Here is an 18,064-nt window from a genome sequence, read left to right as displayed (position 1 = left end):
CACCCAGAGAGGGGCCAGATCTCCCGCTTTGAAAAGGATCATCCGGATTATAGGGGCTTTGGTTTATACAGGATCGGTGCTTCATGTGTAATGAAAGCGGGGCTGGGGCTCAAGCAAGTTTTTTACTTTCATACCTGACTGGGCAAACGCAGAGGTGCTTGGGCCCTGAGCTGCAAAGCCTAGAGGTGCCAGGGCTGCCCCAGCACAAATTAAGCACTGTGTAGGACCCGATTACCCTCCCCTCCCGATTTTTCATACTTGTTGTCTGCTCACCCTAGCACACACATACACGGTAATCCCACCAACACAAACGTGCGATAGGATGCCAGCGCAGCAAGGGCTGCATTTCCGGGGCAGAGGAGTATTTGCTGTATATTCAAAGGTTTCAGAGTAGCAGCCCTGTTAGTCTGTATTCGCAAAAAGAACAGGAGGACTTGCGGCACCTTAGAGACTAACCAATTTATTTGAGCATAAGCTTTCGTGAGCTACAGCTCACTTCATCGGATGCATGTAGCTCACAAAAGCTCATGCTCAAATAAATTGGTTAGTCTCTAAGGTGTCACAAGTACTCCTTTTCTTTTTTTGTATATTCAAACTGTAAAATCTTTTGGATCCTTCAGGCTGAAAGACCCTGGAAATGTAAAGTGATGACTATGAGGATTTTTTAAAAACAAAATGTCTTTGAACCATACAGAACATGGAGTGGAAATGGATCAAAAATAAATGATGAAAATGAAAAGAAAGCCTTCAAAATAAAATGTGTAGATTTAAAGTGTTAAATACACACAGGCAAAAGGCTAACTCAGGCCAGGGCTTGCATATGTGCCTTTGCTCATTCCAGTCTTCCCACTGAGGTCAATAAGACTGCTCATATGGATAAAGTTGGGTCACCTCACCTGTATAAACGTTTGCAGGTTTAAGTCCTTAAAGTGTGAATGCCTGCAGCCATAGCACCAAGTGCTGTGATCCATCGGCTAAGCAGGGCCAGTACTTAGATGGGAGACCTCAAAAAAACACCATCCACCATGGGGCAACTGTCTGTATTTCCCACTGTTGCATTGGTCCTACTGTTAGCAACGCTGGGAGTCCCACTGTGGATAGGCAGCTATAGGCACTTGTAATACCATGTTATTTAGATCTGTTCCCCTCACCAACAGGCTGCTCAGCACCTTCTTCCTCACACAACCCTTTCTTTCTACCCTTCCACTTCCATAATTCACACGCTCTTCAAAGTCACGCCCTCACAAACTCACCCAAGCTCCCTTTGGCTTTAGAAGCCCCTCTTGAGGGCCGTAGCTTCCCAGGCCCGAACAACCTTCCCTTCAACGCACAGTGGCCAGACGTTCCAAACTCATCCCTTTCCAGGATGGAATACGCTGCTTCCGGACACTGGTGCCCAGGAAAACTTCCTGTTACTCATCCCCGTTACTCTTTTTCTGATGGATTTATCTCATTGACGTTCCTCTACCAAGCGGAAACTAGGCACCAGCTGCTGGCTCTCTTTACAAATGGATGCAATCAGGCTAAGCCACTGGGTGTGCGTCAGGAGATCCCCCACCAAAAAGCAAAGGCATGATTCGGATTCGAAGGCAGCTTGCTGCGGCCACAGTGCAGACTACTGACCACTATACGATCACAGCCAGCCGCTGGGTGACACAGCAGCTGAGTGGGAACTGCTCCCTTCTGCGCTCTCGGGGCGGCCGCCGACCTCACCTACGGCCACAACTATTTCTCAAGTCTCCCCATTACTGTCACAGTTAAAATCGTAACAAAAGGAAAAAAAGACAGGACGCCAGCCTGCTGCCTGTCCGCTTTTCTCTCTTCCTCGCCCTTTGACCAGTTGCCACTACATTAGGTTGGGCGATTGTCCTCATGCCCTTGGCCAGAGTATTTCCCTTTGCGACTCTGAAGTGTGCCCTGACATGCAGGTCTTGAAGCTGGGCCCAGTGGCGGAAGGCGATGTGGAGGCTTTCACTAGGGCCGTGGTGGCCTTGCAGGCTAATTATCTCTCTGGAGATGAAAATCCACACTGCGGGGGTGTGTGAAGGGAAGTCGCCATCGAAGGAGATGAGGAATGTGCTGGATGGGCAATGCATCTCTTTCTCCCCATTCAAAAGGACTCTCCCCATCGGGGAATCGAACCCCGGTCTCCCACGTGACTGGCAGGGATACTCACCACTATACTAACGAGGAAAGGGGCAGGGCTGCGCACTGCATGGCTCTGGGGGACATGAGCTATGGCCAGTTGACAGCACACCAGGGGCCCTAGCAGGCAACAACACTGCTTGCTCTCTTCTCCTTCCTAAAGGCTTTGGTTGGCTGCAGCAACAGCCCTGGGAAACGCCCTCTGCCTCCTTACATCCGGTTGCCCAACACCTGCCTGGGACCTTTCCCTCACCGACAGTTGTGATGGTGTTTGAGGATGAGAAGAGGGCATTTGAATGGGAAAGAAAATGGATGGTAAGCAAACAGAGTTTTTTCAGGAAGAAGCAATTAACATAAAAGCTTTGGCTGTGGTCAGCAGTAGTAGCTGGAGGCTTGTGATGATATGAGTTATGATCCATGACACATTCAGATGCTACCACAGCTTTGGAGAAGAAGTGACTCTTTTATAGACAAGTAGGGAATTGATTTCATTGCATCTACAAGTCTGTCAGGTGGAAGCAAGGGGCTCTGAGAGGAGGCTGTGGAGCCAGAGTTAATGTAAAGGGGTTACCTGTGTCTTTTTATGGCCCAGGTCCCCCATCTCTACTATAAGCAGAGAGGAGCTGCCATGCTCTGGCTGAGGTAAGCAGCGCTCATCCTCCTTGCTGGTTAGTGTGGTGAGAGCTCCCCTTTCTGTTTCAATCTATTTTAACTGCTGCTACAGGCTGAGACACTGCCTCCCCCCACACATACCACCTGGGAAGTGCTGTGGTGTGCTCCCCATGAATGCAAGTCTGACCTGAAGGGCAGGTTTCAACCAAGCCATCTCTAACAAATGAATGGAAAAAAGAGGGAATGCAAGATTTTATTTTGTGATTGCTTTTCAACAACAGGAAACACATAACTTTTGAAAACCAGCTACCAACCATTTCTGTTATTGTTCCTCTCTAAGCCACTGTCTGGGAAAAAGGGCAGGAATGGTCTTTCTCCGTCCATTTCTTATTTCTCTGCTCCATGTGCTCCCTCCTCTTGTTTCAGTCTGCAATGTGCAAGAGAGACACCGCCACTCCTCCCAGGCATCTGATGTTGATGGCATGAATGGAAAACCAAAGGGAAGGACAAGCCAGGAAAACCCAACTTGCTGTGGTAATTTCCTGTTTGGGCAGTGCTCAACAAATGTTGCTGAGAAGCTACTACACCTGTCCTTTCCCTAAACCTGGATTCTGGCTGTGGGGCGGGGAACAGCTTTCCAGACAATGTTAAACTTAAAAACCTGGCTTTCAACTAGAGGATTCTTGCTCTTCCATACAGTGACCCTCGCATTCCTATTCAGATGCATCCCAAATACTTTTTAAAAAACAGTGCAAGGATCTTTGGGCCCCCTAGCATCGGAAGACCAGTTGCAACAGCCTAGAGGCAAGGAATAAGGGAGATGGCTCAGGGCGCTACCCCCTCTACCTGCAAAAAAGACAGTTGCAGGGACTCTCATGTGGAATGGGATCAATGTGCAGGTTGAGAACTTTTATTCTGGAGCAAACCTCAGCACCCAGCATGGAATAATGGTGGAACCACTCTAGCAGGAATCCTGAAGGTGGTGCCAGCCTCCCAGTGGGGGCTGATCACTAACCAGACAGGGTTTTACTTAGAAGATGGATCCTTAAGGGGCGACTCCCATGTGATTGTCAAATGCAACAGAGATGCTTCACAGACACTGCACTACAGGTGGCTCGCAACAGCATTAGCTTCAGCAGCACTTTGGACAGAGTCCCCTGCACAGGCACAGGAACAGAGACAGTATCCGGGGCATTAGCTGGTGGAGACAATGCAGCGTGAAGAAGCCAGGCAGGCCAAAGCAGCTAATTTGAGAGAGAGGTAGCCACTTAATTAGGCATATACTCTAGGCTCCCTCATTTATTTCCCAACCCCCAACAAAGGCAATTTTGGGCTAACTGACCCTTCTGGTTGAGAAGAGCTAGTTGCAATTGCTAGCAGTGCCCATCAACTCTGCTTCTAGCTCAGGCTGAGTGGGGGAGATGCTTGACAATGCCACAAGACATGCCTGCCCTTTTAACAAGGGCTAACAATAATACCTAGTCCTTGCATAACGGTGGTTGTTTTCAAAGTGCTTTACAAGCGTCCAGTTAGCTTCATGTCATCCCTGTGAGGAAGGAAAAATGAGTAGCAGCACAGGTTAACAGATGGAAAAACTGAGGCAGACAGAGAAGTTAAATGAATCACTCGTCCTAGGGAGGAGTCAGTGACGGGGCCATGATCAGATATCCCTGGCTCCCAGTCCTGTGCTCACTCCTCAAGCTGTCTCTGTGAGATAGACAAGCATCGTCCCATCAAGACACTGTTCCCAGCACAGGTAGCGAGGAGCTAGGTATCATTAATCCCTTTTCTGCACAATTAGGATTTTTTTCACCACACGATGCCCCTGGCCAGTTCTTAGCATGAGGGTCTTGGCATCTGCAACAAGTGGAGATGTACTGGATACATTCTTATTCTCATTCAATCTTAGCTGGATGATCGCATGGAGCAACAGATTAAATATCACCCCTCGCCGAACTGCTGCGCCTTGCTTAGCAATGTCATTTACCAAGGATGTGTGTCTTGCAAAAGGATACACCATGTCCTGTGCGCTTAGATGGGTCCTGGTCCTGGCTGGGAGGCTCTCCAGCAAGGTCTGAATGGTCCCTTCTTGGGCTGGCTCCATCTCACAACTCCCACTCTGAAGCTGAATACCAAAGGAAAGGGATGATTTCCAGACCAAAGGGCAACTAACTGGTTTGTTCCTTCACATCTCCATCCCTTACTTCCCCCACTCCCTCATCCATGGCAAAGATAGATGCTCTTCTTATTACAAAGGGTGAGATTCAATAGGCAGAGGGACTCATAGCAACATAAACAATACAATCTGGGCACTGCTTGAAATGTTTTACTTTCCTGTTCCACAGTTCCTCCCTGACTGTACCAGATACAAACAGCCAAGCTGATCATCTGCAGGATCCTCCCCATCCCATTACCTTCTACCTCACAGAACCCGACGCGTTTCCGAAGTCTCATAGCAAAAACAGAAGAGATTGTTTGCAGGATCCCCTTCTCATAACCTCTTCCCACATTCCCCCATTTCTCTTTTCCTCCTGGGCCTTGCCAGCACTCTTACCTGAAGCAGAAAGAGGCGTAGAGCCTGGGATGTGGCACCAGGAAGCTCTGCTAACTTGGCTTTTGCTGCCTCTTGGAGTATCTGGCTAATTTCACTTTGAGAAATAATACCGCTGCTCCGATATCTCACAAACTTGACGAAGAGGAAAAAGGGACATTTAATAACAGAAGTCATACGGATTCCAGCAGTGACTCATCTACAGCTACACAAGGAAACTGCACTTAACCAAAGGGGAGATTTCAAATCAATTTAGTTAAACCAATGCAAAAGGCTGTGCAACCACTCTACTTATGGTTTAAATCAGGCTTAATTCAGTTTAGCATTAGTTAATTAAGAATCAGTTGAAGCCAAACCAAAATAAGCCATTCCTAAATGGAAATAAGAGTATCCACACAGGAGTTTGCACTGGTTTAACTAAACCTGTTGAAACATCTGTGCAGGCAAGAGCTCAGCTAGGGAAGGGCAGCGTCTTAGATCATTAGCTGCCATCATCTTTCTTTCAACAATATCTTCACATATATTTGACATGTGAGATCAGTGCTTCAACAATGCAGTAAAGCAAAGAAAACTACATATTCCCTGTTCCTCTTTTGTCTCCCCGCCCCCACGTATGATGGGAATGTTACACAGAGGAAGAACAGGGTATATCCACTTAAAGGTCAAAATGTATAGGTAACTTCCCTTCTGCACTTCAAGAATATTAGTTTGTTGTCCAATTATGGGCCAAGAATACAGGTACAGACTGAAAGCAATGGAAGTGTGTGAGTTGGGAGGTAAACCTATGATGATGTACTGTCCAATAACTATGTACTATGATGTACTGTCCAATAACTTACACACCTGCATTGCACTAATACACAATCGATTCACAGAACTGTCTATTCCTCCCCTGCTCACCAAAGTCATCAGCCTGAGAATTTCTGGACGAAGGAAGGAGTTCTCGCCACCATCCAGTAGTGTGAAGAGCAGGAATCGATTCCAGGGCTGTGAGATGACATGGAGCGCTGGAGGAGCAAGAGAAACTCATCACAGGTGGTTTTAAAAACTGCAGTGGCAGGGTGTTCTTAGCTAAGAGCACTCCTTCATACCAAATCCAAATCCTTCTGTTCTTCCGCGAGACACCAACCCGCTGGAGACAAAAGTGGTATTTGTTTTATATCCCTTCATCAGGGGAGGGTTTATCAGCTAGGAGGCCAAAGGCTTAGCATCTTCAGCCACTACTTTCTGGTTTGGGGCCTCACCCCATGACTTGAGCTCATAGCTAATTCAGACACTACAGTGAAGTACTGGGTGTGGGGGCTGCAGTATCAGATGAGCCAATCATCTGAGATAGTAAACCCAGTTGCCTTCTCCCCATGTCTGGCATTTGTACAAGTGATAGTTAAACTGATCTCCTGGGGCACTTTTCAGACAGAGTAGCGGGCTATCCCTAGCCCAGAACGACAAGGGATGCACAGAATTAATCTGTCTTGCATAATTTTGTACTTTCTCGCATAAAAAACATTTTGCCTAAGAAGTGCTGCAGTTCTGCCTTTTGCCCACCAGAGGCTGCTGTGGCACCAGAAGAGACAGCTGTGTCCATGCCAGCTGTACTAGCACCACAGCGGCCTCTGGTGGGCACAAGGCAGAACTGCAGCACTTAGGCAAAATGTATTTTATGGGGGGAAATACAAAATCCTATGCCCAATTCTGCAGAATTCCCCCAGGGGTAGAGTTCATCACAGCACCCTGCCCGCAGAACTAGGTTTGGACAGAGCAAGGCACACAGGGCTGTTGGGGGGGGTCACAGACTGGGGTTCAGAATGGCTAGTGGGCAGGACAGAATGGAGCATGGGCTCAGGAGTGTGGGGCTGCAGAGACCCATGGGGATGAGGGGTGTGGGGACAGGGGCAGACGTGCCTGACTGAATGGGAGAGGCTTGGCGTCAGCCAGGGTCTGCATGGAGGAGGCTTCCCAACACCCTAACAATTACCACCCCCCAAAAGAAAAACCTTTCATCCACACTCAACAGCCTCCAGGTTCACTCCTAGGCTCCTTCCCTCTTCCTCAGTTCCTCCATTACCCCTGACTTCCCCAAGCCTTTGCACTGCTTCTGACAGGTGCAGGAAATACAGTTCTGTATTGTAATTTAAATGAATTACACAACGTTCTGTATTAATATGCCCCGTAAGGAACTGATTTGTCAAAAAAAAAAAAAATTTACCAGAATCTTTTTTTTTTTGGGGTCTGCATTGTTGCAGACACACCTGCGGACAGATATTTTGAAATAAATTACCAAAATAATTGTAACTGGCGTGATTATATTGTGTTATTTTGACAAACAAAATATGCAGATTTTTGCAGAATTTTCAAATATTGTGTGCAGAATTTTTTTTTTTTTGGTGCAGAATTCCCCCAGAAGTAGACCCTGTCCACACAAAAGTTTATAATGGTTTAATAAAACTAGTTTAGTTAAATTGACTAAAACCCCTGTGGACACTCCCATTTCAGTTTTGCTTAAGCATCTTCCTAATCTATTTAAGCTAAATAAGCCTGGTTCAGACCAAAAGGAGCATCCACATAGCCTTCTGTATCCACATAGCTAACTGTTTTAGCTAAATCAGTTTAAAATCATACCTTAAATCAAACTGGTGCAACTGGGTGTGTAAACAAGCTCAGGGCCTCAGAAAAGCTGTACCCCTTTGGTTGTCTCCCCACCATTTGTAGGTCATTCACCTTCTTACGTTGTAAGCTCTTACACAGGTAGGGAGCATATCTTCCTGTGTATTTCTATAGCACCCGGCACAATGGGACCCCAATCCTAACCTGGGGCTCTGGGCACTACAGCCATAAAAACAGATCCATACTGTTTTCCCCTTTCTTAGAATTCCAAACGAGAATACTCCAAACTCCACAGTTTGTGATACTAGACGGTTGTTAAAATGCTGAAATAGCATGTGATCTGTTTAATATTGAATCAGTGGAACCTCCTACTAATCTGCTCTCTCTTTCTGTTCTACTGGGACTTTTATCAGAGACACACTTGGACTACTGAGTAGCATTCATCTGTAACATCACATTTTCATTTACGAGTTTCCTCCCTGCCAACAATGGCCCTTTTGTTTAGTGCTCATTCATTCTTTGGTGTTCTCTCTCTGGGTATGTTTACACAGCCCACAGAAGCAGAACTAAATCACAGAACTAAAAACTAATGGTAGCTTAATTAATTAATTGCATTTATAATGGGAAAGCAGAATTAAGTCCAGACCAGTAATATATATATACTTGGTGCTTTAATAGGGCAAATTTCACAAAGCACTTATGAGCCAAACCAACTGGGAGGAAGAATTTAAAACGAAAAATGTGAATGATAATTGGGAATCATTTAAGAACACCTTACTATAGATCCCCAAAAAGCCACAATCGAGGAAGAAGCCAGTACTGATTAAAAATGAACCTGGTTTAGAGGGGAAGTTGAAAGCAGCTATAAAAAATAATAATATATATATATATATAACAAATGGAAAAAGGGGGAACTTGATAGCAATGAATATAAGTCAGAAGTTAGGAACTGCAGAAAATTGATAAGGGAAACAAAGGGACACAAGGAGAAATTTGTAGCCACCAGAGAGAAGGTCAATAAGAAGGAGTTTTTTTAACTATATTAGGAACAAAAAGAATCCTGACAGTGGTATTAAGTACATCAGAAGCATGAAGCCTGCTAAATAACCAGTGGGGCCCCTGGACGATTGAGATTCAAAAGGAACACTTAAAGACAATAAAGTCATCGCAGAGAAACTAAATGAATTCTTTGCTTCAGTCTTCATGGCTGAGGAGGCTAGGGAGATTCCCAAACCTGAGCCGTCTTTCGTAGGTGACAAATCTGAGGAACTGTCACAGATTGAAGTGTCACTAGAGGAGGTTTTGGAATTAATTGAGAAACTTAACAGTAACAAGACACCAGGACCAGATGGCATTCACCCAAGAGTTCTGAAAGAACTCAAATGTGAAATTGTGGAACTATTAACTATGGTTTGTAATCTGTCCTTTAAATCAGCTACTGTACCCAATGACTGGAAGACAGCCAATGTAACACCAGTATTTAAAAAGGGCTCTAGAGGTGATCCCGGCAATTACAGACCGGTAAGTCTAACGTCAGTACCGGGCAAATTAGTTGAAACAATAGTAAAGAATAAAATTGTCAGACACATAGAAGAACATAAATTGTTGGGCAAAAGTCAACATGGTTTCTGTAAAGGGAGATCATGTCTTACTAATCTATTAGAGTTCTCCGAAGGGGTCAAACAAACATGTGGACAAGGGGGATCAAGTGGACATTGTGTACTTAGATTTCCAGAAAGCCTTTGACGAGGTCCCTCACCAAAGGCTCTTACGTAAATTAAGTTGTCATGGGATAAGAGGGAAGATCCTTTCATAACTTGAGAACTGGTTAAAAGACAGGGAACAAAGGGTAGATATAAATGGTAAATTTTCAGAATGGAGAGGGGTAACTAGTGGTGTTCCCCAAGGGTCAGTCTCAGGACCAATCCTATTCAACTTATTCATAAATTATCTGGAAGAAGGTGTAAACAGTGAGGTGGCAAAGTTTGCAAACGATACTAAACTGCTCAAGATAGTTAAGACCAAAGCAGACTATGAAGAACTTCAAAAAGATCTCACAAAACTAAGTGATTGGGCCACAAAATGGCAAATGAAATTTAATGCGGATAAATGTAAAGTAAAAAGAAAAGGAGTACTTGTGGCACCTTAGAGACTAACCAATTTATTTGAGCATGAGCTTTCGTGAGCTACAGCTCACTTCATCAGATGTGAGCTGTAGCTCACGAAAGCTCATGCTCAAATAAATTGGTTAGTCTCTAAGGTGCCACAAGTACTCCTTTTCTTTTTGCGAATACAGACTAACACGGCTGTTCCTCTGAAATGTAAAGTAATGCACACTGGAAAAAATAACCCCAACTATACATACAATATGATGGGGGCTAATTTAGCTACAACTAATCAGGAGAAAGATCTTGGAGTCATCGTGGATAGTTCTCTGAAGATGTCCACGCAGTGTGCAGCGGCAGTCAAAAAAGCAAACGGGATGTTAGGAATCATTAAAAAAGGATAGAGAATTAGACGGAGAGTATCTTATTGCCCTTATATAAATCCATGGTACACCCACATCTTGAATACTGCGTACAGATGTGGTCCCCACATCTCAAAAAAGATATACTGGCATTGGAAAAGGTTCAGAAAAGGGTAACTAAAAGAATTAGGAGTTTGGAATGGGTGCCATATGAGGGGAGATTAAAGAGGCTAGGACTTTTCAGCTTGGAAAAGAGGAGACTCAGGGGGATATGATAGAGGCATATAAAATCATGAGTGGTGTGGAGAAAGTGAATAAGGAGAACTTATTTACTTGTTCCCATAATATAAGAACTAGGGGCCACCAAATAAAATTAATGGGCAGCAGGTTTAAAACAAATAAAAGGAAGTTCTTCTTCACCCAGCGCAGAGTCAACCTGTGGAACTCCTTGCCTGAGGAGGTTGTGAAGGCTAGGACTATAACAGGGTTTAAAAGAGAACTGGATAAATCCATGGAGGTTAAGTCCATTCATGGCTATTAGCCAGGATGGGTAAGGAATGGTGTCCCTAGCCTCTGTTTGTCAGAGGGTGGAGATGGTTGGCAGGAGAGAGATCACTAGATCATTACCTGTTAGGTTCACTCCTCTGGGGCACCTGGCATTGGCCACTGTCGGCAGACGGGATACTGGGCTGGTTGGACCTTTGGCTGACCCAGTATGGCCATTCTTATGTTCTTATTGGTCTATTACTAGATAAAACTGGTGGAATTATTAATAATAATGAAGAAAAGGTGAGGTCTTCAATAAATATATCTGTTCTGTATTTGGGGCAAAAAACAGATGAAATAGTCTCATTAGATAATAACAATCCATTCCACTAGTATCTCAGGAGCATGTTAAACAGAAACTACTAAAGTTGGACATTTTTAAAACACCAGCTTCAGATAACCAGCATCCAAAAGTTTTAAAAGAGCTGGCTGAGAAGTTCGCTGGACCATTAATATTGATTTTCAGTAAGTCTTGGAGTATGGGGAAGTTCCAGAAGACTAGAAGGGTAAACAGAATAACCAGGATAATCGTATGCCAGTAAGCCACATTGATCTCAGGCAAGATAATGGAACAGCTGATATGGGACTTGATTAATAAAGGATTAAGGGAGGGTAATGTAATTAATGCAAATCAACCTTTTTCTTTTTCTGATGAGGTTCTAAGTTTGGTTGATAAAGATCATAGCATTGACATATTATTCTTAGACTTCTTAAAGGCATTTGATTTGGTACCACACAGCATTTTGATTAAAAAACTAGAACAATATAAAATGAATATAACACGCATTAAATAGATTATAAATGGGCTGTGTGATGGTCTACGCCCCTAGTGTAGGGCAGCATGGCCTAGCAGCCACATTCTATAGCGCAGCCCTTAGGTGCAGGGCAGTGTGGCCTAGCGGCCAGAGTCTATGGAGGTGGGGTGCCCACCAAGGGGTGTGACGGCCCCGGTAGGGAGTCCCGGGCCCACCAGACTCCACTGGGCCCCAACCCAGGGCCCTAACAGTGGTGTAGCAACTTGTCACTGACTTAGCAGGGGGGTCCTACCGAAACATGCTGAGATTTCCCGGGTGGGAGGTACCACTCCGTCACCCTCCCTGGGTCACTTCCTGTGGTTAGCTGGGCCTGTCACCTCCGGCAGCTCCTCCAGTCGCCGGGGTTCAGGAGGTCCCAAGGAGGCTCTGATTCCCAGCGTAGTCAGGTGCCGTGACTGGCCCTCCACAGGAGCTTCCCAGACAGGTCCTTCCCCTGCAGCCTCCAGCCCAGAATGAGCTAGGCTTCCTCCCTTTATACTGCTAGAGCATTTGGAGCATGCCTAGTCCTGCCAGGGAGGTGGGACTTCCTCTGTCAATAATATGGGCCTAACCCTGTCTGGGCTAGTGCGGGGTAAGCAGACCCCGTCACAGGCTGACAGGTCTCAAAATGTAACTGTAAATGGGGAATCATCATCAAGTAGATGTGTTTCCAGCAGGGTTCTGTAGGGATGGTTTCTTGGCCCTAGGCTATTTAATATTTTTATCAATGACCTGGAAGAAAATATAAACTCATCACTGATAAAGTTTGCAGATGACATAAAAACTGGGGGAGTGATAAATAATGAAGAGGACAGGTCACTGATTCAGAGTGATCTGGATTGCTTGGTAAACTGGATGCAAGCAAACCATTTTAATATGGCTAAATGTAAATGTATACATCTAGGAACAAAAAATGTAGGCTACATCGACATGATGGGGGTCTCTATCCTGAGAAGCAGTGACTCTGAAAAAGATTTGGGGGTTGTGGTGGTTAATCACCTGAATGTCAGTTCCCAGTACTGTGGCCAAAAGGGCCAATGTGATTCTTGGATGCTTAAACAGGTGAATCTTGAGTTGGAGTAGAGAGGTTATTTTTTCTCTATTTGGCACTGCTGCAACTGCTGCTGGAATACTATGTCCAGTTCTGGTGCCCACGATTCAAGAAGGATGTTGATAAATTGGAGAAAGTGCAGAGAAAAGACAAGAGAATGATTAAAGGATTAGAAGACATACCTTATGGTGACAGACTCAAGAAGTTCAATCTGTTTAGCTTAACAAAGAGAAGATTAAGGGGTGACGTGATCATAGTCTGCAACTATCTACATGGGGGAACAAATAGTTAATAATGGGCTCTTCAATCTAGCAGAGAAATGTGTAATATGATCCAATGGCTAGAAGCTGAAGCTAGACAAATTCAGACTGGAAATTAGGTGTAAATTTTTAACAGTGAGGGTAATTAACCATTGGAACAATTTAGCAAGGGTCATGGTCAATTCTCCATCATTGATAATTTGTAAATCAAGATTGGTATTTTTCAAAAATATCTGCTCTAAGAACATCCCCAAAATAATTCCGTGGCCTGGGTTACACAGGAGGTCAGATTAGATGATCACAAAGGTCCCTTTTGCCTTTGGAATCTATGAATGGATCTAAGCAAGCCTCCCAGACATGGGTTAGTGCTCTAAAAATAGTTGTGTAGCCTGCTTTGAAGTTGAGCTTGGGCTCTGAAACCTAGGGACAGCAGTGGGCTTCAGATCCTGAGCTCCAGCCTGAAGCCTAGTGTCTATTTTTAGTGCTGTGGTGCAAGTCCCGCAAGTCAGAGTCTTTAGATTCAGGGGAGACCCTAACAGCCCTTAATGCCCACTGACATAGAGTACATGGTCTCTCATCAGACCCAGCCAACTCACTACACCCAACACTGTCGTCATGATATTTATCCAAAAGATATTGTGTAAGGCATCATATGAAAGCTAGTAACATGCTGGTTATTAATATCACTGTAAAATGCATGCATTAATGTTATATGTGAAGTTATGAATTCTCTCTAACATGATTGAGACCAGACAGCCTACCCTAGGGAAAGGTAATAAATAGGTCTGTCCTAGACAAAGGAATGTGGGTTTACCTCAATTTAGATATTAGCAATAAACAAAGCTATCAAGTTAAACCAATGGGGGTTATCCTGATCCTGAACTCAAGAGACAGAGAATTATGATGGCTCCTGCATCCTACAGAAAGACAGGAGACTGAACCACCAAGAGGCCTTCCTGACTTGTAAGACAAACACAGTCCCCTTGGGGCTACAGCGAACAGAGAGGATTCCATATCCTTCACCTTAGGAAACAAAGGAACCAAGCAATTTGATCATTGCAATGGATCCTGCCAGAAAAAGCTGGAAAGACAACTGTGGGGGAAAGAGACTATCTTGAACAAAGACTGTATCTTGCTAGATTAAGTTTTAGTCTTTTAGATGCCTGTTTTCACTTGTATTTGCTTGTAACCATTTCTACCTTTATCCCTTTTACTTGATATCACTTAACCATAACTTTTGTTTAATAAACTTGTTTTACCTTTACTATAAGCCCATTCAGTGCTGTGGTTGAAGAGAAGATGTTTTTACCTCAGTTAAATTAAGATGTAATGTACTGACCATTTAACAGAGAAGCAAACTTAATATCCTCAGTGAATGCACAGATAGGTGCTGTGCACTGCAGAGAAACATCACTTTGAGGAGCTGGGTGGCTGGAGTTCACTGATCGTTATCTGCTAGGCAAGGTTTGGGCTGGGAGAGCCTTGAGGAGTTTGCTGGTCAGGAAGACAGATTGGTGGGGCAGGGAGCTGACATAATCTAACCTCCAGCAAAGCTCACTTTTGTTGAGGCAGAGAGGTAACACAGTGACTCACAGCTCTGGGTGTCCCCAGCAGTGTGTTACACCAAGGTCTGAGATTTGCTGCCTTGGGCTCCTCCTTGCTGGGTGGATATACCCTTTGTGACTGATTCGAATGGGTCATGGAGCAGGGAACTTTTCTGTTTCAAGACTGAAGACAGAGCCCACTGCCCTGTATCAGAAGGCTGAAACTAAGGGAAACCTTCTATTCCACTGGCTCAGCTGTAAAAAAAACCTTCTGCATGCCAGCAGAGCGCACTGTGACATGGGGTTCTTGAGTTCAAATTCTGTGTTGAACTCTTGGTCTCTGGGAATACCACCATTATCCCATTTCCTTGTGCCCCTAACCTGGGACCAAAGTGCAACTGGCAACCTACAGGTAAAAGGCTCCATATCCACGCTTGGGCCCCTCAGTCACTTAGCTGTTCTGGCCTCAAGGACTGGAACAAATGCCCTTCAGGTGAAAGGTTCTGAATCCCATTCCCAAGCTATCTAGTCTTTTCAATCATAGCAGACATGAGGATGGGGAACATGATTTTTGTTCTTCTGAAAACCAACCATGGGATGGGTCCGTGACCACAGCAAGGGCTTGATTCTGCAGGGGCCTGGGTATTCTGGCCTCAATCCAACAATGCACTGAAGCACGTGATTAACTTTAGGCACACAGGTAGTTCCTTTGACTTCAATGGGACTATAGCCACAGGCTTGACGTCAGACATGTGCTTGTTGGATCAGGGCCAGTATGCTCAGTAGGACTGAGGCCCAAATGAACAAGGACTGGGCAGGTTTACCGATGCCCTGGTTCTTCCTATGCAGGTACTCCATCAAGACCTCCAGGCAGGCAACAACACTCTGAGACAGCAATAGGTCTTTCTGAAAACACAGAGAAAAGAACAAAGGTGATGGTTGTTGAGAGAGGAAAATTCAAGGGACAGGAGGTGCAAAAGGTGTAGCATAGGCAAATTACACTTTTCATCGTCCTCAGGGTATGCAATGTACAATGCACTTACAAAGCCAGCTCTGCTCTCAGTTACACCATAAAGTCATATGAGGCCAGAATTTGCTTCAGAAATTATAAGACAGAGGAACAGTGTCCCAAGGGAAATAGTGAAAGCATGCTGGTCTGGGCAAAGGCCTAGAGGATATACCGTATATAACAGCCCTGCACTGGCTGTGGTGAGAGAATGTGGTCTAATGCTTCCTTACAGATCAAATTTCTATCATTCTGTAAGGGGTGAAGAAGGGGAGAAATTCCCTTGGGCCATGTTATTTGAGGTGTTTTTCCTCAGACTAATCTGTGTTTAGTTATGTCCGTAAATGTACCTGGACCAGAAGGTTCTGCAGACTGACGACAAGCGAGAGCACCTGCCAAGTGGCCAGTGGATACAGGGAGGCATCATCCTCTGACGATGATGGCTCAATCCTGCTTTGAGCTGTGGGCTGGACTATGAGCACCAGCAGGGCGGAAGAGAAGTTCTGTCTGAGGATGGCTCGCAGGAACTGAAGGATACTGACTGCACACACAACTGCTTGTTATTACAGCACAACATTTCCCTCCCCCACCCCAACCCCATGAAACCAAAACCATTCCGCACCAAGGAACCCAACCCTGCACATGAATGCCCAGAGCAAAGCCTGGCAGAGGAGAGAAGGAAAAGTTGGATGGATTTATTTTCAGGACCCACTAAAGAGAGATTGCACTGGCTAGCATCTGCAGACATGAATGCCACTAAATTAAGTCCCCACACATCCTGCCCTGCAGCACCACCTCGGTTGTTATTCCAACTCTTGCTCAGTTTCAAGCCCTGTTACCTAACTCTATGGTGGTTTTAAGAAATGAAAAAATATCCACCAGGGATGAACATCACCAAACTCATTTTACCTTTGCCCCAAGTACCCCAAATCTGTAGTGGACAAACATGGGCGGCACGTGAACTGTCGGCTGGGGGAGGCTAGCCCCCAGCCCTGCCCCTTTGACCTGAGGCCCCGCCCCTTCTGCAGCCCCATCCCCCGCAAGAGCCCAGAGCCCCTCCCACCACAGCCGTCAGCCCCTGCCCCAAGCTAGTGTCCTCAGGCCTGGAGAGCCAGGAGGGTGGGCAGCGCAGCCCCGGTCCCCCCAGCCCCGGAGTGCCGGGAGGGCGGGCGGCACAGGGGGAGCTGCAAGGCGGGAAGCAGGAGGAGGGGGTCTGGGGGTGGAGCGTGGCTGGGGCCATGACTGGCTGTCTGCGGAGGCACAGCCTCCCCCAGCCTATGATACCCACCGCCCATGTGGACAAAGATAAATGCACCAAAGGTGCCAGGCTCCCACCTGCATGTTCACCTCCAGTATGTCAGTCACTCTTATTTCTGTTCTTTTTGCCTTCCAATAGTCTCAACTTCCCTCCCAACATTCTCTCTATCTACTTTAAACAGCCTTGGAACTAAGCAAGTGCCAGTTATTGTTCCCAGGCAACAGAAACATGACCCTAGACAGCCTCTGCATACCTAAGAGCAGCGCAGGCTTCTTCCTTCTGAGGATGACTGCATTCAGGACCTGTTCTACATCCAGAGAGATCGTCTGGTGAACCTAGGAGAATGAAACACCAGGGGAAAGAAGAATGAATAAAAGCCTACCTCTGGTGTTGAGTCAACAGGTTATCAGGTGGAAGACTGTCCCCTTAATTGCTCTTAATTTTCATAGATTCCAAGGCCAGAAGGGACCATTTTGTTCATCTAGCCTGACCTCCTGCATAACGCAGGCCATAGAACTTCCCCAAAATAATTCCTACAGCAGATCTTTTAGAAAAACAGCCAGTCTTGATTTAAAAATCACCAGTGGAGAATCCACCACAGCCCTTGGTAAGTGGTTCCAATGGTTAATTACACTCATGGTTAAAAATGTATGCCTTATTTCCAGTCTCAATTTGTCTAGCTTCAACTTCCAGCCACTGGATCATAGAAGACCATTCCCTGATAGACTGAAGAGTCCATTATCAAAATATTTGTTCCCCACAAAGATACCTATAGACTGCAATCACTTCTTTCCCTGCTGTCCTCTGCCTTTCTTTTGCCAATGTCCATAAATGACCATTTGGAAATATGTGACTAGGTAAAGATGACAAGATTTCTGGGGTCAGACTGGGTAAGGAATGACTGGGGCCCAAGCTCCACTTGTTATCCTACACTCTGCCTGCCTTCCCCAAACAGTTAGTTGTTTCTACTAAAATGATCAGCAGTAAAAGAGACATTGACCAAACCTGTTGCTGGCAGATAAACTGAACTCATTAACACCCCTGAGAGGGCAGTTCACACTTTTCTGCAGGCTCAGGGAGACAGCATGGCATCAGCTCTCATTCACAACCATAAAGGCAAAAAGCTCTGGGCCAGATCTGGCTGCTTTGCGTGACTCCAGCAGTACTGCATGAGCAGCAACGGAACAGCGGAAAGCAGCCAGAGAACAACAATGGCTCTACCCCTC

The 18,064-nt window shown here is 45.5% G+C and overlaps 1 protein-coding gene across 4 annotated transcripts in view; it reads right to left on the bottom strand.

Moving 5' to 3' along the window:
• Positions 1–2,981: 2,981 nt before the first annotated feature.
• Positions 2,982–18,064, bottom strand: part of MEI1 (meiotic double-stranded break formation protein 1) — a 69,154-nt gene continuing 54,071 nt past the window's right edge. For 3 of the 4 annotated variants that reach the window (XM_048835236.2, XM_075124205.1, XM_075124206.1), the window contains 7 exons: positions 17,092–17,173; positions 15,931–16,121; positions 15,399–15,480; positions 6,209–6,315; positions 5,312–5,443; positions 4,773–4,882; positions 2,982–3,225 (listed from right to left, as the gene is read on the bottom strand). In XM_048835236.2, the coding sequence (XP_048691193.2) occupies positions 3,180–3,225; positions 4,773–4,882; positions 5,312–5,443; positions 6,209–6,315; positions 15,399–15,480; positions 15,931–16,121; positions 17,092–17,173 (750 nt within the window). In that variant the 3' untranslated portion in view covers positions 2,982–3,179. Of the gene's footprint in view, positions 3,226–4,772; positions 4,883–5,311; positions 5,444–6,208; positions 6,316–15,398; positions 15,481–15,930; positions 16,122–17,091; positions 17,174–18,064 lie in introns of those variants that run through there. The other variant, XM_048835241.2, reaches the window with a different exon arrangement.

The sequence above is a fragment of the Caretta caretta genome, chromosome 1 (genome assembly GCF_965140235.1).
Source record: "Caretta caretta isolate rCarCar2 chromosome 1, rCarCar1.hap1, whole genome shotgun sequence".
Lineage (NCBI taxonomy): Eukaryota > Metazoa > Chordata > Testudines > Cheloniidae > Caretta > Caretta caretta.
Note: the sequence above shows the minus strand (reverse complement) of the source record. Positions and strands in the feature narration are given on the sequence as shown.